This window comes from Podarcis vaucheri, assembly GCF_965113315.1.
Source record: "Podarcis vaucheri genome assembly, chromosome: 2".
In the NCBI taxonomy this organism is placed as follows: domain Eukaryota; kingdom Metazoa; phylum Chordata; class Lepidosauria; order Squamata; family Lacertidae; genus Podarcis; species Podarcis vaucheri.
Genome location: NC_138760.1, coordinates 17566543 through 17591522, shown reverse-complemented (window position 1 = coordinate 17591522; position 24980 = coordinate 17566543). Strand labels below are relative to the sequence as shown.

General features: G+C 47.4%; 1 protein-coding gene across 2 annotated transcripts in view; it reads right to left on the bottom strand.

Moving 5' to 3' along the window:
* Positions 1-2597: 2597 nt before the first annotated feature.
* The window catches only part of SP7 (Sp7 transcription factor), a 36659-nt gene continuing 14276 nt past the window's right edge, over positions 2598-24980 (bottom strand). The window contains exons 2-3 of one of the 2 annotated variants that reach the window (XR_014216759.1): positions 2730-6313; positions 2598-2687 (exon numbers count right to left, since the gene is read on the bottom strand). Coding sequence is in view for 1 of the 2 variants with exons in the window: in XM_082212742.1 (XP_082068868.1) it covers positions 5054-6151 (1098 nt within the window). In the remaining variant the exon portion in view is untranslated. Of the gene's footprint in view, positions 6314-24980 lie in introns of both variants that reach the window. The other variant, XM_082212742.1, reaches the window with a different exon arrangement.

Genomic DNA, 24980 nt, shown 5'->3' with positions numbered 1-24980 from the left:
ATTAAAATGAACCCAGTAAAAATCTTGCAGTGCCTTTCTGCTGGTAATGGTATTGTGCTCTCCTCTTGATCGGCTTTCAGTAGACTTTCCCACTTTGCTTTCCCCAGATCTGTCTCAGCATCTAAAGAAGTAGAGATCAGGCTGCAGGAAAAGAGGGGAAGAGAAGTGTGTACTTTTTTGGTGCGGAATCGCTTCATAGTTTATGACGGGCTTTGTATATTGGACTTGTAACATCTGACATACTATGTAGAACCAGTCATTGAGGAGCAGTGCTTTTAACTGTGAGGAAACATCAGCGGAGGTGAGGAAGAAATCTGGCTTAGGTCATAGCCAATGCTTCTATTCCGCTAGCACAACAGACTTCACAGGGGGCGGCCTTTGTTTGGGGAAAGTTGGTTTGAGAATGATCTTCCTATTTGATGTAAGTTCAGAGAAGTGATTTTGTGCTTTGGGGCTCAGAACCTCACATCTGCTTTATACCCAGGCTCTTGGGCAAGTTACTTACCTTTTGGCCTCACCACGATTCTGCGAAATGGGCACCGCCATATTGTGAATGGGCCCATGTCCACAGCAGCCATTTGTAAGTGTCCATGGCACGTTCTCAGAGTTCCAAATGTGCCCACTGGCCCAGAATAGCTGAAGACCCTTCTTCCATCCTTTTAAAGATGGTTTCAGACAGCAACACAACTGTCAGAATGGCGCCAGAATGGCGCCCAGTTATCACTTATGAGGAAGAGGACCTGCGGAGCATCTTATATTCCCTTTAGGCTGGGCTTGGACAATATAGTGAATCCCAAGGAGTTAAAGTCAAGGCTGGCTGGTGTCAGCTGTAATTGCTGCTCCTTCTGACGGGAGCTTGTCTCTTCACAAAGGTCCATTGTGCCTTTGCGAAAGCCTTGCTGACAGAAGGCCTTTGTTCCAAGGGGGGCTGGGATCTCTGGTAGTCACCATTTCCCAAACAACAGTTTGGGGGCTTTGCGATGATTGCCCTGCGGGAGTGTGATTCCTTCTCCGCTATGGGAACTAAACGCAGGAAAATCCCATATGGCCCCCCGGCTGACCTCCGGAGGCAGTATCTACCTCATAGTCACTGAGGTTACCTACAGGCAAGCTGACGGATTCTCAGGCTAATGAGGCAATGTAGTTGCTACCATTATTTATTTTTTTAAAGCTCCAAAAAGTGCCGGGACGACAGCTGCTGTCTGCCCCCACCCATCCCTTAAGAAACAGCAGCGTCCCCTGTCCCATTTAGGATGCCTTTTTGTCCCAATTTCAAAGTCATGAAAAAATAAAATTGGCATTCAAGTTTTCTCCTTTGTGCACTCACCCCAATTTGCTAGACACCTTGGAAGTTGAACATCTACCAAGGAATCTGTACATGTCTGGCCCTGAATGTCGCTGTATTTCAGGGGATTGTGGGGGCATGTATAAGGGTACACACTCAGTTCATGTGCAGAAGAACTGGGACTTGCCAGGCAACTGGGACTTGCTTAGGCAACCTAAGGCCTGGGGTCCAGATGAAGCCCAATCGCCTTCTCAATCCGGCCTGTGGACGGTCCGGGAATCAGCATGTTTTTACATGAGTAGAATGTGTCCTTTTATTTAAAATGCATCTCTGGGTTATTTGTGGGGCATAGGAATTCATTCATCCCCCCCCCCAAAAAAAAATATAGCCTGGCCCACCACATGGTCTGAGAGACGGTGGACCCGGCCCACGGCTGAAAAAGGTTGCTGACCCCTGGACTTGCCCATTGTGAACTGACAGAATACCATAGATCAGGGGCGAGGGGACTTCAGTATCGTGTAGTCTTCTTTTCTAGAATCCCTGTGGCCTTAAATTTACAAAGCAAGAATGAATGCCGCACTATTAAGCAGCTCTTAAACAGTTGAGGCATGCCTAGTCTGTGTTAATAGATCCCGAGTGCGAAGTCTTCTTACAAACATCCCGATACATGCCTCACTTAGTCCAGCATCCTTTGAAGAAGCCCTAGCAACCGGCAGACCCCAGGTGCTTCACCGGAAACTGGCCAGTAATGCTCCAATAGGTGTGCTTCTTGTGCATCCCTTTCCTAAAAGTCACAACAAACTTTGCAGCTGTGCCCTGCAGAGGAAGATCCACTACGGTGACTCTTTCCCCTTTTAATCTTGTGAGTTGCAAGTTTGATTTATTATGTGATTTTCGAATGGTGTGTTGTAACTCTCCTGCTTGTTTTGCGACTGAAAGGCAGCTTTTAAAAATAAATAATAGTAGACCTCAGGGTTACCCAGCATGACTGTGAGGCTGTTAAAGGCCCAACCCATAAATAGCCACATTGCAAGCCTTAGGAGTGCAATTTTATTGGAATTGTGGTACAGAAGCACTGGATTGTGCTTTCCTCCAAACATAAGAATCGAGTTTCTTTAAGCTTCCCCCACAACATAGCTTATATTTTATTCTTAATTAAATTAAAAACAAGCAAAGTCCAAACTGTTATTAAAAAAAAAAAATCCATGTGAGATGTGCCACTGAGCAGGCAAAACGTAGTTTTTTCAAAAAAAAAAAATTTTATTTCTGTTGCTGAAATACCGGTAAGTGTACCTCTCTCCTTACACAAGAATGTTTAGGCATGCTGACACTATCAGATGATGTGTACCCTCTTCCAGCCAATGAACAATGTGGGAAGAAACACCCAACATAAAGTCACAACCTGAAAAAGGTGCCCAAATGTTACAGGAGAAAAGTGGCAAACACAGGAATGCCATTTTCCATGGCAGCCTCTTTGAAATGTGTCGTACTTCCAATGCCCCTGAAACGGCAGGCTGATCTAAGGGAAATGGAAGCAGTTCAGCAATATGCGTCCACAGAAAGGCACTGTCCCCAAATCAGAGTTGGCCATGCCGTTGGGCAGGGAGAGGTGGCATATGTCAAAGATATCCCCTGTTTGTTACTTCTGACCACTGTGTTCTGCTGGAGGTCAGCTGTGTATGCCTTATGGCCAGTCCTACACCCCCAAAATTAACCTGCTGAGCCTCAGGTATGGTGAAGGCTCATCATCAGCCCTGAAATAAGATTCACCTGCCAGTCAAATCAGCTTCTGAACGTGGAATGTGGGACACGGTCCTGTTCTTCACCACAGGCGGCAAAATGTCTTAGACCAGCTCTGCCCCCCCCCCCAAAATAGGGGCTTATGCCAGTGGCTCCCCATCACTGATGATTAAGCCAGAGGTCTTAAAGCAAACTAAACCCTTTCCCCCGAAATATGTGCACTTAGCAAATTGAAAATCTGGCTCCGTATTTCTGATATTAACAAGGGGTTTTCAAAATCCCAATGGATCGTAAAAAAACGACACAGAACTTAAACAAACAAACAAAAAAGCATTTCAAGATTATAAATACTCCCATTTTTTTCACCTTACGAAGCGAACAAAAAACAAAAGAAACCGAGCAAGTTATAGATCATGCTGTTTTGCCCAGAGCAAGTCCCCCAGTTAACAGAGAGACTACCCTGATAAGATAACAGATGCCTCACATTACAGAGGCCTCTTGGAGAACCTAGTTGCCTCCTTCCCTCTGTTAATTTGTCATCATAATTTAAGGCATAAATATACTTCTAGATTAAATACATGGGGAGAGGGAGCTCCAAGGGTCTTGTAGCACCTTTGCGGGACAACTTGCCCCTTCTTGACTTCTACAGAGTGGTTGGCCTTTGTTCCTCTCCAACCCTCTTTACCTCTGTGCATCTAGCAGAGCGCATCAGAGGAAATTTCCACGTTCTCTGGATTTCAATGGAGAGTCCCATTTTTAACAGCATGGCGCCATATCCACCAACTGTTTGAATATAGTCTCTTATCCATGTGGACGGCTTCCACTCCCATGGTCCTCAGCTTGGTACATGCATTCTAAACCAGAAGCAAAGGCATGGCTGGCACCTGCAAAAGGCAGGCACCGTCTCTGGAGCGATGTTATACCACCAACACTCTGCTATGGCCTTTGCCAGACTTGCCTTGACAGGAGAGGGAGCGATGGAGCCCTTGTTGTGTGTGAAGAAAGGAGAGATGGTTGTGTAAATGGATGCCCATCCGTCTCCCTACAAAACTGTCCTCTGAACTTGCCTGCTACTGCCCAAGAGCAACATGCTTCATTTTAAATTGAATGGGATTTTAATGGCAAAGCTCCCATTACCTGTACAAATCCCCGACCAATGGCTCCCAACTGCATATAAAAGGGCTTCAAATTTATTCATGCTCCACCAGTCAGTTCTATTTCCCATTAGTCCCGCTGTCAACTGCATGTCCAGACTCGGAGATGGCTTCTGTACCTTTAAGAGTGTCACCAGTTATGGCTTTTCTTATCAGTGCTGCAGTGTACCTGAAAAGCCGCCTCTAGTGGAATTTGCCCTAGCTTGCCAGTCTTAAAGGAACAGCAGCCCCTTCCGAATCTGGACCTATTAAGCCTATTTGCCATGTCCTGAGCTAGAGATTGCGCTTGCCTCTTTAAGAGCTCTGGACCAGGGTTATGTTCTGTGGAGACAGGTATTCCACCTTAGTCTCAAAGCTGCTCCAGACCTCTCACTGTCTTCTTCTCTCCACCTGCTGCAAGACTGCTGCTCACTGCACAAAGTTAGAGGAGGTGATTCAAACTGAATCCTCAGTGGGTTACGCTAGACGAAAGGTGATTCCTATACATACCCTGAGAAAAACCCACTTTATTCCTGCCTGGCCTGCTAGTTGGCCAACTCTGCATGGCACGACTTCAGATTTCTTGTCCATTCCCTTGAGTGACCATGCCGAGACCAAGGCAGGGACGCGCTTTGGTTGTAACCATCCAGAGGATGACCGGAGACTTAGCTTCAAGATTTTGGCTTGGATATTTGTGTCTTTGGCCACAAAGTCGTGGACCTTCATGGATCTCTCAGCGAAGTTCGTTTGGGGGGTTGGAAGGGGAGGGAAGTTTGGCACGAAGTCTGCGTCTGGGCTTTCCCCTGGGGAATAAATTATTTCACTCAGAGGCGTTAAAGAAGGGGGTCGGTGGTGTGACGCAACAAAGGCGGAGCATGCACTCAGCACCAGCGACCTAGATCTCCAGCAGGTTGCTCTGCTCTGGGCTGGTGGCGTCTTTCTCGTCTCCAGGGAGGCCGTCCTGCAAGGCGGCGCTGGGAGAACTGGCCACTGCGGCCGCCTCTTCCCGTTCTGCTTCGCCCTCAGGGGGCTTCCCTACCCCCATCTCGTTGTGGGTCTTCTGGTGCTTGCTGAGGTGGTCGCTACGGGTGAAGCGCTTGTTGCAAAGCAAGCAGGTGAACTTCTTCTCCCGGGTGTGGGTGCGGACGTGGCGTTCCAGCTCGTCTGAGCGGGTGAAGCGCTTGCCGCAGAAGAGCCAGTTGCAGACGAAGGGGCGCTCCCCCGTGTGCCACCGAAGGTGGGCTTTGAGGTGCGAGGCCTTCCCGTAGACCTTCCCGCAGCCCGGGATGTGGCAGCTGTGGATGGGCTTCTTCCGCAGGCTGGCTGCCGAGGCCCCGAGCCTCTCCAGCTCTTGGCAGTTGGGGCAGTCGCAGGTCGACCGGCCTGCCGTACTCCCAAAGGAGCCGCCTCTTCCGGACTTCAGTCCTATCCCGCCTTCCATCAGGGAGTTGTTGGCCACTGGCTTGGGCTTGTACATCTCTTGGGGCAGCACATGTTGACCAGAAGGGAGAAGGTGCGACGAGGAAGTGATGCCCACAGCCGGGTATGGAGCAGGGTTTAAGGTGGTGAATTCGGAAGTGTAACTGGGCAGTTGGGGGCTGATGGGAGCCTGGCTGGGCATGGTCTGCAAGGAGCTCTGAAGTCCATCTGACTGGGGCTGGGAGCTCAGCCAGTTGCTGTTGGAGTGCATGTCCCACCAGGAAGCCGTGGGGTTGCTAGAGGCGGTGGAGATGCCCGGGTGGATGCCAGCTTTGTACCAGGAGCCATAAGGGTGTGCCATGTCCAAAGAGGTGTAGACACTGGGGAGGCAGTCGGAGGAAGGGTGCCCCTTGGATACCAGCAGGGATGATGGGTCTTGAGATGTTGGGGAGGCTGGGAAGGAATGGGAGAACGGGCTGTAATCATTGTTGTAAGTGGTGGAAGCTTGAGGGCTTGCTGAAGGAGACAGGAGTCCATTCCCGTTAGGGAAAGTGGCCGTATAGGAATCTCCCATGCCTTCTCCACGCTCCAGATTTTTGGAGCAAAAGGCTCCACACCCAGAAGTTTAGGTTTCTTCCCCAAGCTTTCCCTCTGCTTTTCCCAACAGGGTCAAATCCAATTTGTGGCAAGTGTCCGTCAACATTCCCAGGGGGCTGGAGCCATTGGAAGCTTCTTCCTAGACGTGGGAAGGGGGTGGGGAAGAGAGAAAAAGAAAGCAAAAATCTTTGGCAAAGGGAAATTGAATATATAGTTTGTGATTACTGTTTTAAACAAATTACTATTCAGCATGATGTCTGAACTTCGGCTTGTGGTTTGCCTCCCCAAAAGCAGGAACGGTAAGCCAAGAACAAGCCTTAGCTGCAGCTCATGGTTTGTTTGGAAAGAAACAAACCATGAGCCGGGTTCAGATAAAACCATGGCTTAGCACACAGCTTTGCTCAAGAGCAGGGTAGGAGCAAAGGACCTGCGATTTTGACAAGCTGCACTAGCATCTTAAGTTTAAATCTTTGGTTTAGCTTATGGCTTTAAGCAATGGGCAGCCGAGGCGACGGCTGTGTGATGATACTGATAAGTCATTGAGCAAACCCTATTGAAACAAATATGAGCCATGAAAACATGTGGCGTTTTTGCACAACTTCACTTGGATTAAACTAGTCTCGTTGTTTTTGCAATTGCTGATAACCGGCTTTTCTGTCACTTTCCCCCTTCTTGGAACTGAGCTGTGAGCTACATTCGCCATGGGGTTCAACTTTCCTGTGAGATGTTTTCCACATCCCAACAACACTCACCGAGAGAATTAGAACCATTACTTAACAGGTAATTTTCCCGTTCCTATTCTGGGCTGCTGGCTGTGTTAAATTCTGTCCACACCTTCCCTTTGTTCTGTTGGTTTCAATTAGATGGTAAACCATATGGTCTGGAACAACTATCTGCTTCCATACAATGCCTAGTTGTTGCATAACAGTGGTAGTAAAGGGAGGGCCTTTTTAGGTTTATTGGAAAAATTCATGCCCTGTATCATGGAAAAGGTCCCCATTTCGTATCCAGAAACAAAATTTGAAAAGACTTGAAATTCAAGTAGTTTTGCATTTCATTCTGGCTGTTTCACAAATCTCACCTTGTGGCATCACAGCCAGAGGTGAAATTCAAACCCTGCTTCTAAAAGCAAGGAAAAATACTATTACAGTGTCTGTCTGTCTGTCTGTCTCTCTTTGACATCAGAAATGAGTCTGGGCAAATGCATGAATTTAATCTTTAAGAACTGTTGACTCTTAATTCTAGCATGTACCTACAAAGTTCATTTCATTCACCCAACTTGACTAAGACAGAATTGACCACAATATGAACACCCACAGCACATTGTCTAAATGAAAACCATTTTCAATTAGTTGAACTGTAATCTCTTCAAAATTGACTGTAAGGTATAAAGAAGGGACAGGGAAGCTCCCATCTGCCCCAACCAACATGACCAATGGTCAGGGATGATGGGAGTTGCAGTCCACCAACATCTGGAGAGACAAAATTTCGCTATCCTTGAGATAAGGCACACATTGCTTATATACTTCCCTGAGACTATGGCTGGTCAGTCATTAAGACATGTTGCTAGACTACAAGACAGGGAAGAAGGGACTGTAGTCTAGTGTTAGAATGCATGCTTTGCATAGAGAAAGTCTCACACTTAATTCCATATTTAATCCCTTTAACCTCCTATGGAATAAAGGACTGGGTGACAAGTGATGGGAAGGACTCTCTGCTAGTGGTCCAGGATCCAGTGCTACTCAGAGTAGACAACCGTGGGTGAGATGGACAAATAATCTGACCTTGTATAAACTTGCATTTTACAGCCCCATATAGAGGTGGACTTTGGTACTATGGGATTCTTGCCCCCGCCCCCTGACCAGAAAAATAATAATTTTATTTTCGCAATAATTCATTTTGGTACAGTTGCTTTTTTATGGATCTCCTCAGCAGGTACCCATACAAATATAGGGTTGTTGTTGTTGTTGTTGTTGTTGTTGTTGTTTTGTACCCCTCAACTCCGCACCCTGTGTGGCACCAGTCCTGAATCTGGCGCTGGCCCTTCCTCCAACTCAATTCTCATGGTAAGGTTCTGCAAGACAGGGAGTAACTACAGAAGTATTTTGAAAACTTTGGATCAACAACAGCAGAGGAAAGATACAGTGGTGCCCCGCAAGATGAATGCCTCGCAAGATGGAAAAACCGCTAGACGAAAGGCTTTTCTGTTTTGGAGGTGCTTCGCAAAATGAATTTCCTATGGGCTTGCTTCGCAAGACGAAAATGTCTTGCGAGTTCCTGCGGGTTCCCCCCCCCCTTTTCCCAAGCGGCTAAGCCACTTATCAGCTGACCCTAAGCCGCTAAGCCGTTTAACAGCTGATCCGCTAAGCCGCTTATCAGCTGATCCGCTAAGCCGCTTATCAGCTGATCCGCTAAGCCGCTTATCAGCTGATCTGCTAAGCCGCTTATCAGCTGATCCGCTAAGCCACTTAACAGCTGATCTGCTAAGCCCGCTAATAGCGCTAATCCGCTAAGCCGCTAATGGGCTTGCTTAGCAAGACGAAAAAACCGCAAGACGAAGAGACTCGCGGAACGGATTCTTTTCGTCTTGCGAGGCACCACTGTAATGTGTTTGGGGGCTCCGTTAATTTGTCTTGCACGGCGAAGCTTGTCACGGCCAATGCATTGACTAAAAAAAGACTGTGTTGAAATGGTACAAAGGTTAAGTTGCTGAGGCCGATACAAAATATCTCCATTTCAAAAGGCCAGACTTTCAGGAGAACCACAAACGTTGGGAGAGAGCGTGCTTGGCACATCTTAACAGTGGGCAACTGTGTTCACTGCTGCAATGGTTTCTCTTGGGTGGGTTACGCAGCCGCAGTATTTGTATTGGTGCCTTCTCCTTCATTAGCATGAGATGGAGACCACTGGCTTTAGGCCAGAGCCTCTTCATCAGATTGAAGGCATTTGCACTTTCATTTTGCACATGACGTGCTGACACAAAGCACCGCTTGAAGAAGTTCTACCCAGGGTGCCATGTCCTCCGAGCTTCCATGGCTGCTCCTTACAAGTATGGCATTTGGCGAGTGGTTGAGAAACCAGCAGGGTGGTGCTGTGGGTTAAACCACAGAGCCTAGGACTTGCCGATCGGAAGGTCGGCGGTTCGAATCCCCGCAACAGGGTGAGTTCCCGTTGCTCGGTCCCTGCTCCTGCCAACCTAGCAGTTCGAAAGCACGTCCAAGTGCAAGTAGATAAATAGGTACCTCTCCAGCAGGAAGGTAAACGCCGTTTCCGTGCGCTGCTCTGGTTCGCCAAAGCGGCTTAGTCATGCTGGCCACATGACCCGGAAGCTGTACGCCGGTTCCCTTGGCCAATAAAGTGAGATGAGCGCCGCAACCCCAGAGTCGGTCACGACTGGACCTAATGGTCAGGGGTCCCTTTAGCTTTACCTTTTAGAGAAACCAGCACTCAAAGAACCTCAGCTTATGCTTAGACAGGAGGGCCACGGAATTTGGTATGTGTGATGCAGAGAGGTTTGACAGGTGATGGTGTGCAGGATAATTGTCAGTGGGTGTTACAGGCATCTCACTCGCCCTTTCCTTACTCTCATGCATGTGTTCTCAATCCCATATGGGGCGGGGAAGATGATCAGGTATTGGGGATGAATGGCATCGCTCAGTTTGCACCAAAAGAGTTGCCACTGGGCGGGCAGAGGAGACTGAAAGACCGAGGAGCCAATGAGAAGATGAACATGCACACATGGGATCACAGCCACTGGCATCTCTTCAGATGAAGGCATGGGAAAACCCTATGCGTGTCCTGACCACAAGCAAGTGCAGTCTCACTCCCCTACCTCTCACCGCAACAATGTGCATGTTCCTCATAACATCTTATCCGGAGACTTGCTCCACACAATGTAGAAGAAGAAGAATTTGGATTTGGAATCCCGCTTTATCACTACCCTAAGGAGTCTCAAAGTGGCTAACAATCTTCTTTCCCTTCTTCCCCCACAACAAACACTCTGTGAGGTGAGTGGGGCTGAGAGACTTGTGATTAGCCCAAGGTCACCCAGCAGCTGCATGAGGAGCAGAGACGCGAACCTGGTTCACCAGATTACGAGTCCACTGCTCTTAACTACTACACCACACTGGAAACTTAGCATTATTGCAGCTGCCCTCCACTTGCCTACTGAAGATCTTCCTCTTTTAACCAGCCTTTTCCAGTCTGCATTTGTACTAAAATAGTTTTTAAGATTTGTAAAACAGCTTTATCCCTTGTTGTTTTCTGCCCTGCGATGAAGGGCGGGACACAAATTCAACAAATAAACAACCAGCGCAACTTCCACAATTTTATACTATCATGAGTCTCTAATGTAGGAGTGGAAAATATTTTTTGGGTCTGCCAGCCAGATCCTGATCAGATTCTAGCCTAGAAGGTGGATAGTGGATCTGGAAGGTGGACCTGTCAAATGCCTGGCATCACTGTGTGCTGTGATTTCAGTTTTACTGTTCATCAGCTGATGGGAAGTAGAGTTCCCAGGATTCTTTGGGGAAGTCACATGCCTTCCCCATATGATGTGGATATGACCTGAGTTGGGGAGAGTCAACATCAGCACTCTTCGCCCTTGAACACTGACTGGGCTGGCTGGGGCTTATGGGAGTTGGTCCACCAACATCTGGAAGGGACCATGTTTTCTACCTCTGCAATAAGTGGTTCATGTTAGCCCTTGGGAATTAATCATATGCATCTGCTTTAAAAACCTCTCAGCGTAAAGAACTCAGTGTAACTTCACAGACTCGGAACAAGGCTTAAGATAATGATGAGAACAGACTAAGACAACCATGCAATTTACATGACATTATTTGTAAAGTCATCACTGTACACCAGAGAACAAGAGGAACTCAAGAAAACAAGCAAGGCAATAGCTGTTGTATGGTCAGTTTTGACCACAGGAAGTGGAGGAAGAAGGAAGGATAAGAGGAACACGCAGGAGAAGCTGAGGCCGCGGCGTCTCTGCCTTAATCATCAGGTTTAGCAGGAGAGAAGGAAATCTCAGGTTTGCAAGCTGGCAAGCCTAGATAAATAATATTTAAGTTACATCTAATGCCAATGCAGAGATCGGCAGAACTTGTGAGGCTGGAAATGGCACAAAATCCTATAACAGTAACCATCCTATTCAAAGCTATTCTCTCTGCTCAAAAACACACTTCTGTGCTAGCAAACAGTAAGTGTGGGGGGGGGATGCCAAGTTATATCGTAACCCATCCCTGCGATCTAAATCCTGCTTTTGAACATCTTATTATTATGGCGACTTCTGAGCAACTCCTGTTTTCAATCTCCCCAGGTTCCCTCCCCCCACTGCCCCGCTTAATGGCTTCTTTTAATTAAATTATGTTGTGGCATTTTAAACCAAGCTCTTTGCCTCCCCCAAACAACTTCCTCTTCATTTGCCCCCTTTATGTTTTTCAGTCTGGTGTTTCACATGAGCACAGTTTTCCAAGACCGACATGCGGTACCACATTATCATCATCATCATCATCATCATCATCATCAAACACATCAGATGCGCTCTGTTCTCAGTTAATCCCTCAAAGGCTTAAAAAGCAGAGGAGGTGGGAACCTGTGGCCCTCCAGATATGGCCAGACTCCAACTACCAACATGTTTGATCATTCGTCCTGCTGGCCAGAGCAAACAGGGGAATTCAACAGCATTTTGGGGACCCAGCCCTGGCTTAGAGAGCATCTCTGCTTGGGGTCCCTTTATCTCGTCACCATGGCTCGTGTTGAAAATCTTTCAGTGAGCAAGAGAGGAGAAGCCTCTTCTAGAATTAGAACATTTCCGTGACAAAAGATTCTTCCCGATTCAATAAATAATAAAATAATAATACTAGTTCAAATCTGCCTTCATTACTATAAGTACAATGCATTATCTCCCTACCTACAGGACCGCCTCTCCTGGTATGCCCCACAGAGGACCTTAAGGTCCATAAATAGCAAAACCCTAGAGGTCCCGGGCCCTTAGGAAGTCAGATTAGCCTCAACCAGAGCCAGGGCTTTTTCGTCTGTGGCTCCGATCTGGTGGAACGCTCTGTCTCATGAGACCAGGGCCCTGCGGGATCTGATTTCTTTCCGCAGGGCCTGCAAGACAGAGCTGCTCCACCTGGCCTTTGGCTTGGACTCAGTCTGACCCTTATGTTTCCCTCCCTTTATGTGAACCATTGGCTACTTTTAAAATGAGACTGCATTTTAAATTGCATTTTCACCTGTATTTTAAATTGGTTATTTATTTTTTTTGTTTCCCCACCCCCTATTATGTTTTTACTTTAATCTTTATTGTTAGCCGCCCTGAGCCCAGCTCTGGCCAGGGAGGGTGGGGTATAAATAAAATTTATTATTATTATTATTATTATTATTATTCATTAGAACTCCCTTTACCAGCTGGGAGTTAACTTGAGCACTGGCACAAAAATAGAGGGATATATTCCTTCACATTTCTCAAGGAATAGTTTCAGAGAAAAAGCTTTTTTTCTACCATCCATGAACTGGTAGAAGGAGCAAGTGTGATCGTTCACAAAAGCATGCACGTGTTCACAATCATGTGCACAGAGTTTATATCCCCTTCCAGTTCCCTCCCCCTTTCTCCTCCTTCAGGAGTCCTGCCCATGAGTTCCTCTGAGCATGAACAGAAAGCTCCTGCTTTGGGACTCTTTTGGGACTCTTGGCACCCTTCCCAGGAAATGTAGGAGGTGAGGACAGGTGACCCCACCTAGGCCCGAAGTCACCCCCCCAAGCCTCAAACTGTCCAAAATTCATTTTGTCTTCTAAAAATCCAAAACAGCTTTTCTCTGCTCTTCTCTGCTTTTCTCACAAGATGCTGTGGCAAGGGCAAACCATTACTTTTTATCAGTACAAGAATGCTTCAAAAAGCTAATGAATAGACTCTGTCAGAGCAGGCCTGAGAGCTGAATCTTATCTCATTCTAGTTTGCAACATCTTTGGACATGCTGAACCACTCTCATTCCCCCTTTCCTGGGAAGGGTGCCAAGAGTCCAAAAGAGTCCCAAAGCAGGAGCTTGTCCATCAGGGATCTCCAACAGGTAGATTGCGATCTACTGGTAGGTCACCGGGCTGTCCTAGGTAGATCACCGGGGTGTCGTAGGTAGATCAATTGAAAAAACTGTGGCCTCTCTCCCTCTAAAAAGCTCAACAACTATGCCCCCCCCCAAAAAAACCTCAACAACTTTGGGCAGTTAGCCACCATCTTGGGTAGATCGCTGCCCAGTTAGCTGCCATCTTGGGTAGATCACTGCCAGTTTTTTTTATAGTGGGAGTAGATCACAGTCTCTTGGGAGTTGCCTGGACTACATAAGTGTTCTTCAACCTTGATTTCCCAGATGTTGCTTTGGACTCCAGCTCCCATCATCCCCAGCCAGCTTAACCAATGGTAAGGGATGTTGGGAGTTGTAGTCCAATAGCATCTGGGAACCCAGTGTTGATGAACACTGTACTAGATGACATTTCAATTCCAACTTACAAAAAGTACTTTGGAGATGGTCATGACCCACAGGGATACTAGCCAACACCACCACTTTCGTAGTTCATAAACACTCTGGGACATTACTAAGAGTTTGTTTAAAGATTTAGATGTGTTATCCACAAGTACAAGAACAAGGCATTCCAAAGTGTTTCAACATAAAAAAATAACATGTAGGAACGAATCCCTTATGTCCTAACATTGTTAAGTTGTGTGATTCTCTAGCCCAACTATTAGCTGCCACCAATGGGTTGTCAGAATACTACGTAAATTGCACTTTGCCAATCTGCTGCCATCCAGATGTTTTGGGCTACAATTCCCATCAGCCCCGGCCAGGACAGCACAGCAAAACATCCAAAGGGAGAGAGGGAGAACTTAACAAAGGGCTGCCATTGTTGGCTGCCAGCACTTCTTACAAGAAATATTGATTGCCCTCATATTGTGTATCTTCATATGCCTTTAAATACTGCGCACCAAGACTGACAATCCCAGAATCATAGAGAGGTAAAAAATCAAGAACTCATGGTCTTTACAACATGATTGACAAGTGTACAACAACACACTCACATTTTGAGATAACAAATGCCACTATCCAAAACAAAATTTGAAATCCAAACTTCACATGCCAACTTCTGAGTGGCACAATGTGGTATCAAATCAGAACTATGTGTGAATATCCCTTTTGGATCCAGTCTACAGTTGTTGGATATCAGCACCTAGGAACTGGGTGACGGCAGTCCTGAAGAACCCTAATAGATTGTTGGTCAGTCAGGTACTGCTGAATGGAAGCCAGATCCCCGCAAGTCAGGTACTGACTGAGTCTCAGTTCCTTGCGCTGTCAAATGAAGAATTAATTGTCCAGTTTTGTGTCACCAAAATGAGATGTTTGCATAAATTTTGCATGTGTTGATTTATATTCACAGAGTCAAATGTAGAAATAATCACCGTATTTTTCGCCCCATAGGACGCACCGCCCTATAGGACGCACCTAGTTTTTTTGGGGGGGGGGAATAAAGGGAAAAAATATATTTTCCCCCCAGGCACGGGGGTGGTGCGGGGGAAGCCCGAGCTTCCCCCCACCCCAGCCCCCAGAACAGCCTGCTATCCGCAAGCCTAGGGAGCCGCGCCAGTCTCTCCAGGCTTGCGGACAGCTGTGTGCGCCCAAGGCTTCGGAATGCAGGCAGCTCTGCGCGACCCTCCGGAGCTCAGCGCGGCTTGGTGCCGGGCTCCGAAGGGTCGTGCAGGCAGCTCTGTGCAACCCTCCGGAGGCCGGTGCGGCTTGGCGCCAGGCTCTGGAGGGTTGCGCAGAGCATCCTGAAGCCCGGAGAGCGAGAGCCTCTCGCTCTCCAGGCTTCAGCAAAAGCCTGTATTTGCCCCATAGGACACACACACATTTCCCCTTCGTTTTTGGAGGGGGAAAAGTGCGTCCTATAGGGGGGGGAAATACGGTACTAGAATACCTGTATAACATCCTAGTGGAAAAGGCTGACTAGGTGTGACCTCTGTGTCTGCTGAGTTGGCTGTCGATGGGCAACTTCAAGACCCCATTTCTGCTCTCCTCCCTTCTTTAGGATTCCATATCTTTGAAACAGCCTTCAACCAAGCAGCCATTCAAATACAGGACTCCTTAAAAATGCTGAATAAAGGCCTCAAAAAAACTTCAGCAGGTGTCTTAAGTCAGTTTTTCAATGTTATGATCAGTTTTAGCTGATTTTATGTCTACTTTATCTTACTGTGCACTGCTTGGAGAGTAAGGGGTTAAGAAAGAATGAAAGAAAAATAGAGGACTGCCCCCCTGTCAGCCCTTCAAATAGAAGACTGTTCTCCACAAGGTAGAACACATGGGCACCCCAGAAGGAATGGAAGGCCTTGTAAGCCATGGAAAAGGAAGTCTGTGTAGCTCAAGGGAAGCAAGTGATCTGACATTCAACAAGCAATGCTTGAATTTGAGCCAGGGATCAGTAAAAAAAAGGTAAAGGACCCCTGGACGGTTAAGTCCAGTCAAAGGCGGCTATAGGGGTTGTGGCGCTCAACTCGCTTTCAGGCTGAGGGAGCTTTCCAGGTCATGTGGCTAGCATGGCTAAACCACTTCTGGTGTAACGGAAACCGTGATGGAAACCGCAGTGCACAGAAATGCTGTTTACCTTCCCGCCGCAGTGGTACCTATTTATCTACTCGCACTGGTGTGCTTTCGAACTGCTAGGTTGGCAGGAGCCGGGACAGAGCAACGGGAGCTCACCCCGTTGTGGGGATTTGAACCGCCAACCTTCTGATTGGCAAATTCAAGAGGCACAGCGCCACCCGCATCCCCAGGGATCAGTACCAAAGACTGTTTAGTGTGGAAGGAGTTCATCACTGGAGCCTATGAAGACACATCTAATATGTCAACTATTCACCACCATGGATTGTGGAAGCCCCTACCTATCTGCATTTAGAAGGGAAGGCCATTGTGGTCTGAGATGACCTGGACTTTCAAATAAGCACAAACCCAAGTCTTTATTTTTGTTTCAGTCAAAGAAATTAAGTACTTAACCACTAGCTCTTCTTTAAGACTGTTAACCTAGCACAGCCTTCACCACCTTGGTGCCCTCTAGCTGTTTTGGACTACAACTCCCATCAGCCAGGACGGCTGGGGCTGATGGGAGTTGTAGTCCAACAACACCTAAAGGACAACAGGTTGGCGAAGGCTGTCCTGCCAGAATCTGAGCCTGCCCTGCTGGGTTAGGCTAGGAATCCACAAAACCGGCATTTACCTTGAGTGGGAAGCCATCACTATGCCTTCTGCACAATTCCTTCCTGGTTCCCACTGTTTACTTTTCCTCCATCCTCTGAGCCAAGCAGGACTTTTGAATGCCTGTGGCAGCTGTGGGAGGACAGTGATCAACAGAGCCTGGGAAGGGAACAGGACAGAAGGCTCTGCAGTGGCAACTTCTTCCACTGCCTCGGGACTTTTCGAACTAGGGCTACAGCCTAGCAAATATGAGCAATGAGTCATAGGCCTTCTATTGCAAAAGCCAGCAAGCGATTTGCCTGGAGGTCAAGAAGTAGATTCCTGCCCTGCTGGAACTGTAATTTCTATCCCTGCTCGTTGTGTAGTTGGCTTGGAATTTGTTTGCTCCTGAAGAGAAATTGTCATCTTAGAAGCTGTGTTTTTATATGTTTCATATTTCGTTATTTGTGGTTTACACCATCCTTTTCTCCCTCTCTTTCTCCCTGAGTTGGGGCTGTTTTTATGAGGATTCTGGTCATGCTGACAGGGTAGGCTGTCTTTTCCAAGCATAACAAGTCAACAGGGCCCACAATAAGCTGGAAAATGCGCTTTTTGGTGTGCGCACACATGGCTTGTTTTGCAAAACGGACTTTGTAAAACCTTTGGTTAAAAGGTAGCAGGTTTTACGGTGAGGCAAAACGCGGATGGGCTTCATCATTCAAGCTCGCCTCCTGCATCATAGACACACACCAATTAAAAACCAGGGGTTGTCAGTGAATCTTTTGAGCAAGGTTAGCACAGGGAGAAATCAACTGTGACTGTTATGCTCTTTAAAGCCACACTGATTTCAATGGAAGAAATGTAAACACTGTAAACTCTTTCCTGCTTCCTTTTTCAGATTTCTATGCTTTTCAAAGCTCCGGTTCATTTCACTAGATCTGATTTTTGCCCAGATCCCTTGGAAAAGTGACATTTGTGTGCACACTTTCCCTCTTTCCGTGGTGGCTGAGCTGGGGGAAGGGAGAGAGGTGTGGTCAAGTGTGGGCCCATGGCACTGACTTAGAAATCCTAACTTGATCCTAACTTGACCATCAGCCAAAATAAAGTTGTTTACCCCAGGATTAGAGATAAGGTTCTCAAACGACAATGTAACTAAGGGTGGAGCGTAGTCTGCCAGGTGACCTCGGTCACCGCAGCAACAACTTAGTGAAAAGCAGATAATGTACTCATCAAAACACCCCATTGCTCAATCACCCAGTGGCCAATTTGTTCGACCAGACTGGCTTGTTCAGAATGTGGGTGCAGATTTTGGCAAGCATAGAAGTGGCAATGCAACAAATTCCTTTTTACAGCCCTATCATCTGGCTGACCAGCTTTCAGTAACTTAGGCCTAGTGAGGTGGGAAAACTGGGCTATATGAGCCTGTCCCTGTGAAAAATAAATGTGAGGGGAAGGATAAGTTTATCACCGCAGTGAGACTTGGCCTTAGTAAAGGTAAAGGGACCCCTGACCATTAGGTCCAGTCGTGGCAGCGCTCATCTCGCCAAGGGAGCCGGTGTACAGCTTCCGGGTCATGTGGCCAGCATGACTAAGCCGCTTCTGGTGAACCAGAGCAGCGCACGGAAACGCCGTTTACTTTCCCGCCGGAGCGGTACCTATTTATCTACTTGCACTTTGACGTGCTTTCAAACTGCCACGTTGGCAGGTGCTTTCGAACTGCTAGGTTGGCAGGAGCAGGGACCGAGCAACGGGAGCTTACTCCGTCACGGGGATTCAAACCGCCAACCTTCTGATCGGCAAGCCCTAGGCTCTGTGGTTTAACCCACAGCGCCACCCGCGTCCCTTGGCCTTAGTAGGGACCCATAAATGTGGCTTACATTGTAAGCTGGGTATAGCCTGAAAGGAGATACCGTAGTACAGTTCTAGCGTGGCCACTTATTTAGGAAACGCATCAACCCGAAAGAGGACAATCTGCATAAAATGTGCAAAATCTAATTTATATGTATAGGTGCACATTTAGAAATACTTAATAGAAATTAAATAGAAAGAGGCACATTTAGAAATAATTAATAAAATTTAAGTAGAGATGCAATACAGCTCACCAGGTGTGACTAGGTAAACTGTGTTCCTGCTCAGCCTACTGTCCAGGTGCCCAAACATTGGTGAGTGAGATGGCTCAGTCGGTAGAGCATGAGACTCTTAGTCTCAAGGTTGTCTGTTTGAGCCCCACATTGGGCAAAAAGGAGGTTGGGCTAGATGACCACTGCTCCCTTCTTAGGGTTCTTCAAACCGAACCTGGACTGAGCAGCCTGTCCTCTGGAAAGCTGTAAGCAAATCAGTAGGGAGGCAAACATACAGCCCACTTGATCCTCCTTTCACCGCATGTGCCAGCAAACTTAGAAGTCTTCCATTAACCCAGTTTATCTATATCAGGAAGCTTTGTAACCAGATAGGATATTGACCCATGGTTTGAAGTTGAATTAATATCCTGGCTTATTCCAAAGCTGCTACCCACATTTTCCTGATTCAGGTGTAAGTGGGAAACTATGGTCAGAGGCTTAGTGTTTGTGTGAAAGGAAGAGTGAAGGAATGACTTATTCATGTCCCAGCTTTTAAAGCCAATATATTGACCCAACTGACTGAGTGTTAAGAACACTAGAAAAGGCCTGCTTGAACAAACCAAAGGTCTGTCTACCTTTCTCTTCCCAACAGATACTTCTGAGAAGCTTACAAGCAAGACACAAAGGCAACAGCCTTCTTTTGTTGTTCATAGTCCACATCTTCTGGTGTTGCCTCTCTCTCAGCATTTATTGTGGTGCGTTTTCATTTATGAAGTTTCCGTGCCACTTTCCATAGAAGTCCCAGAGCAATTCACAAAATGTTTCGATAAACCACAGCAATAAATACACACTGGCATTACCAAGTCAACAAACAATGCACATCAGTGGCGTAGCGTGGGGGGTGCAGGGGGGCCTGCCGCACCGGGCGCAACATCTGGGGGGGCACGGAAGAGACTCGAGTGCTAAAATCCACGGGTTAGGGGGCGCAAATTACTTGCCTTGCCCCGGGTGCTGACAACCCACGCTACGCCACTGATGCACATTCAACACTCGATTTGAAACAGCCTCAGAGTTCAGAGGAGGGTTTGGGGACTAAAATCGCTTTGGCTGAAATTGCAGAAGCAGGGAACCTGTGGCCCTGCAGGCATGGCTGGTCTTCATGAGCCCAAGCCAGCATCACCAGTGATCAAGGATGATGGGAGTTATAGTCTGACAAAATCTGAAAAGTCACAGGTTCCTCTTGTCTTTGACCAGAGTTGGACAGCAGTATAAATCTGCTCATTCTCTGGGACCTCTCAGTGGTACTTGATACTTCCATAGGGAGCAGGAGACTGTGGCTCTTCAGATGTTGGTGGACTCCACTTCCCATCACCCCTGGCTATTTGCCATGTTGTCTGATGCAAGTTGGAGACCAAGAACGTCTGGAAGGATACAGATCCCCCATCTCCGCTAGGGAGCGATGCTTTCTCTCTAGCAGCACCTACTTTGCAGAATCCAGTGCCAACGGAAGCGATTCTGGCTACGTCTCTACTGGCTTTTTGACACAAGCCGGTCACATGACTTTTCAGAAGGAGCTGCATGTTGGCTAAGGACTATTGGAACTGTTTGGGTAGTGGGGTTGGCCAGGATTTCTGCTGGAGTCTTTTGGGCTGTGTTTATTTTGATACCAATTTTAAGCTGTAAAAAGTGTCCCTGGTGATTGATTTTGATGTTTTATTTATTTATTAAACATTTTCCTTGCCATTTATATTTGACATTCCTTCCATCACAGAGCCCAAGGCAGCATAAATACAGCACCCAGGTGGTCGCCCATCCAAGCATTGACTGGGCCCAGACCTGCCAAGCTTCAGCAAGGCTTGTTTCATAGAATCATAAATCATAGAATTGTAGAGTTGGAAGGGACCCTGAGGATCATCTAGTCCAACCCCCTGAAACGCAGGAATATGCAGATGCCCCATATGGGGATCAAACCTGCAACCTTGGCTTTATCAGCTCCATCCCCTAACCAACTGAGCTATCCAGCTGGTTTCTTATCCAGTTGGCAATAGCCTCAAGTGCCTTCAAACCATACCCTGGGGTCTGTCTGAAGGCACAGGAGGCCCTGATTTTCGCACCACCATCGTGGCAGAGAAAGTAGCATTTAAATGACGAATAAATCTATGAACACTGATCCAATGAAGGCATGATTGGGAGGAGTTGGGACGAGTGATGTGCTACCTGGCAACAACCTCCGCATCGCTATGCCCTTCTTTCAAATCCCATAGCTGTAGAACCAGCTTACATTTCTAACAAGGTCATGTTCACTTTTGCTCGTTGGTTTCAGCTTGTGGGTTTTCTGCAGTGTCCTGGAGACATTCCTGGACTCTGAGAAAACCGAGAGAGGAGACAGCAAGCCCATCCCAGACTCGAGATCACCAGCAAATGGAGACAGGGCCTTTCTTGGAGTGGGGAGGCATTAACATCCATTTGCTTTCACCACAGACAAGATCAATAGAGCCCTGCTGGTTGCAGACTCTCCTGGGACATTCAGTGCCAGGCTTATTCACACAGGTCTGGTGTCCCACAATTTTGGCAGCGCCGTTTTAATTTCCCGGCGTTGTTGTTGTCGTCTTGGGATTCTCTGCAAACATTCCTAGCCTTACACTCCCGAAATCTGCTTCTCCCGAGCCAAATGTGGCCTGTTCAAACAGACTGGAGATTCTTGCTGGCTTCTGCAGCACAAACAGAAGCCCCTTCGGGTCACAGGCAAGCCAATGGGGCCGGAGGTAGGCCAAAATGGCTTTGGGGAAGGTGGTTGGCTACCACATCTTACTGGCTACTGGGCTGGTGCCAAGCAAGGAAGCACCGCTGTCTCCCCTTTCAGCCCCAGGAGAAGCGAGAAACGCCAGGACTCTCAGTTACTTGCACAAAATATGAAGGCACTTGGGCAAACGAGGATGGCATGAAGAGTTTGGTCCAGGGGTCGCCCAAGATTTAAGGCTCATCAGCACAACTGGATTTGGGGGGGAAGTGCCAAAGGTCACAGACCCTCTGGTCACTTCTCTCCCCATAAGAGAAAGAGTGAAAATATTGATTCCCTGTTTGTATATTTGTATAAATTAGGTAAAGGTACAGGGACCCCTGACCATTCGGTCCAATCGTGGCCGACTCTGGGGTTGCAGCGCTCATCTCGCTTTATTGGCCGAGGGAGCCGGCATACAGCTTCCGGGTCATGTGGCCAGCAGGACTAAGCTGCTTCTGGCGAACCAGAGCAGTGCTTGGAAACGCTGTTTACCTTCCCGCCGGAGTGGTACCTATTTATCTACTTGCACTTTGATGTGCTTTCAAACTGCTAGGTGGGCTTGGACCGAGCAACGGGAGCTCACCCCGTCGCGGGGATTTGAACCACCGACCTTCTGATCGGCAAGTCCTACGCTCTGTGGTTTAACCCACAGCGCCACCCGCGTCCTTGTATAAATTAACTATCCCAAAATACAGACGTGCCTTCACACTGGCCAGATTGGATGTGATGCCCTCCGCCGTACTTGAGGGCAGCTACCAAAAGATTCCAACTGAGGAACGACTCTGCCCCTGTGGAGATGGCAATCTGGAAACAGTGGCTTGTGTTCTCCTGTCCTGTCCCCTTTATAAAGATCTGAGGAATGAGATCATCACCCCACTCTTACTTACCATCCCAGGCCGCCCATCTGAGGCCACATTGTTCTTTCTTATATCAGACCAAAATAATCAGACAACAGCAAAGGTTTCTAGGTTTATCGAGGGTGCAATGAGATTAAGCGACACTATCTGAACGATAATCTTGGCCATTTGATTGCCGTTTTTACCCATTGCTGTCTTTTTTAATCTGTATATATATTTATATATTTTATTTGTATACATTGCTTGTTTTATGTTGCTATGGCCGTTGGCTAATGCGAATAAAGTTTATCTTATCTTATCTATGTGGGAATCTGCTTTGCTTTTCCAAGGGAGCTGGGTGAAAGTCGGATCCAAGAGAATTAATCCGAGCCTCAAAAAGCAGATAGGAGGAAGTGGGGAAGTGGGTCACTCTTCCAACTTCCTCCTCCAGTTCTATGCCCCTTTTAAGGGAGAAAAGGGCAAGGGCAGTGAGAGGGGGTGTCAGAGGTTTTGTGGGGGCCAGGGGAAGACCTCAAGGGCACCATTGCACCCACGGGCACCACAATGGTGACCTCTGGTCTAGTTAATTTCTTGCCTAGAACACAAGGAACCATTTGTCACTTTGTCTGCACTACAGATAAGTGGTTCCACTGTCAATTTGTCTCCTTTAGGAACAATCATTCTGTAGCAGGGGTGAGTCTAAAGATCTCCAACAGAGAATTCCCAGCAGAACAGTGGTACCTCAGGTTAAGTACTTAATTCGTTCTGGAGGTCCGTTCTTAACCTGAAGCACCACTTTAGCTAATGGGGCCTCCTGCTGCCGCCTCGTGGTTTCTGTTCTCATCCTGAGGTAAAGTTCTTAACCCGAGGTACTATTTCTGGGTTAGCAGAGTCTGTAACCTGAAGCGTTTGTAACCTGAAGCATCTGTAACCCCCACTGTATTTCCAATCAACAAACAGAAGGATATTGGAAGATACAAGCTCTTCCTACTGATTGGATCAGCAAGGGCCTTTTAGACAGGGAACTTACCCAAAATAAATATGGCCACTTGACTCAGATAGGATCCATGCAGTGTTAGATATGAAAGCTAGGAGGGAAATGGCACCTTAAGCCTGGGTTATGGGCGCAACAATAGGATGTCTAGGCATGCTTTTTTAATAACAAGAATACAAAGCTGAAAATGAATGAACTGTAGCTAAAATATTATGTTCATTTTTCACATGGTCTAGTCTTTCCCTTGCCCACTCCCCTAATAGTCTTAAGAGGGTCTCTTCTCAAGTCTTCAGAGAGCAGCTGGAAGTGGGGAGGCAGAAAAAGGTCCCCCTTTCCTTCCACTCTGCAGTTTTAATCTAAAATCTTAGCCGCAGTACTGAGCCCAGAGCTCAGAAACTGCTCATGCTAATGAAATTCCCCATTGCAAAATGTGCCTAGAACAATGGGGATTTTGAACACTGGATCCATGTTATAACGATGTGCCCTTCTGTGGTGCCGGTATGTCTGATTGTTAACCAGAAGGTTGGCGGTTCGAGTCCACCCTGGGACGGCTGTGGACAGAATTCCTGCAAAGCAGGGGACTTGACTAGATGTCCCTTGGGTTCCCTTCCAGCTGTACAATTCTATGATTTTATGACGTTTTGACAGGTGTCCAACAAAATCTCCAAACGCTTCACATAGAGAAGCATGCAGAGCCAGCTTCAGGTTTCCAGGGGTTCCTGGGTATCAGTGGGCCAAACCCTTCCCTCTTGACCCCTTCCATTTAAGCTAAAACGAATTAGACCAATATGCCACTGCCCAATTTCCAAAGAAAAGCACAAACTTTACTACTTCACTAGTCTTTTCCATATTTCTTCCAACAGTGTAAGTTAAAAGGCAACTTCCACACACGTAAAAAGGTAAAGGGTAAAGGGACCCCTGAACATTAGGTCCAGTCGTGACAGACTCTGGGGTTGCGCGCTCATCTTGCTCTATAGGCCGAGGGAGCCGGCGTACAGCTTCCGGGTCATGTGGCCAGCATGACTAAGCCGCTTCTAGCGAGCCAGAGCAGCACACAGAAACGCCGTTTACCTTCCCGCCAGAGTGGTACCTATTTATCTACTTGCATGTGTGCTTTCGAACTGCTAGGTTGGCAGGAGCAGGGACCAAACAACGGGAGCTCACCCCGTCGCAGGTATTTGAACCGCCGACCTTCTGATCGACAAGCCCTAGGCTCTGTGGTTTAACCCACAGCGCCACCCGCGTCCCTTTCTACACACCTACAAGGGAGTAAATCTTACTGAACTAATCAGGACTTTATATATCTGCCCAGGTGAATCTATTTCCCACCTGATGGGGTGGGGAGAGAAGCCCAGTTGCTTCTGCAGCAAGAATTTGGCACGGAAATGTTAGTTGTATTGCAAGCAGCACATGTCCTCTGAAAGATTATATAGAAACAAAGGGGGGATCCATACACCATATGAACATAAGGAAGAACAACACAGAGCAGATGCAGACAACCAAATGCAGATACTCTGTTCAGCCAAAGGAACCCAAATCATACTATTGTTTTATTCTTAAAATGGAATAGGCCGCCTTGTAAAGCACAACTCATCCAAAGCAGGTAGAGTAGAATTAGGTAACTTCCAGTGCAAGCAAACCTTTCCTCAGAGAGCCTTTGATGAGGCTCAGGTATAATTCGGCATATTCAAGCCACACAGCAATAGATCGGATCTCTCTCTCTCACACCCCATCCTTGGTCTAGGCAGTAGACCTTTAAAACCCTAAACGGCCTCAGCCCAGTACACCTGAAGGAGCATCTCCATCCCCACCATTCTGCCTGGACACTGAGGTCCAGCTTTGAGGGCCTTCTGGAGGTTCCCTCACTGCGAGAAGCAAAGTTACAGGGAACCAGGCAGAGGGCCTTCTCGG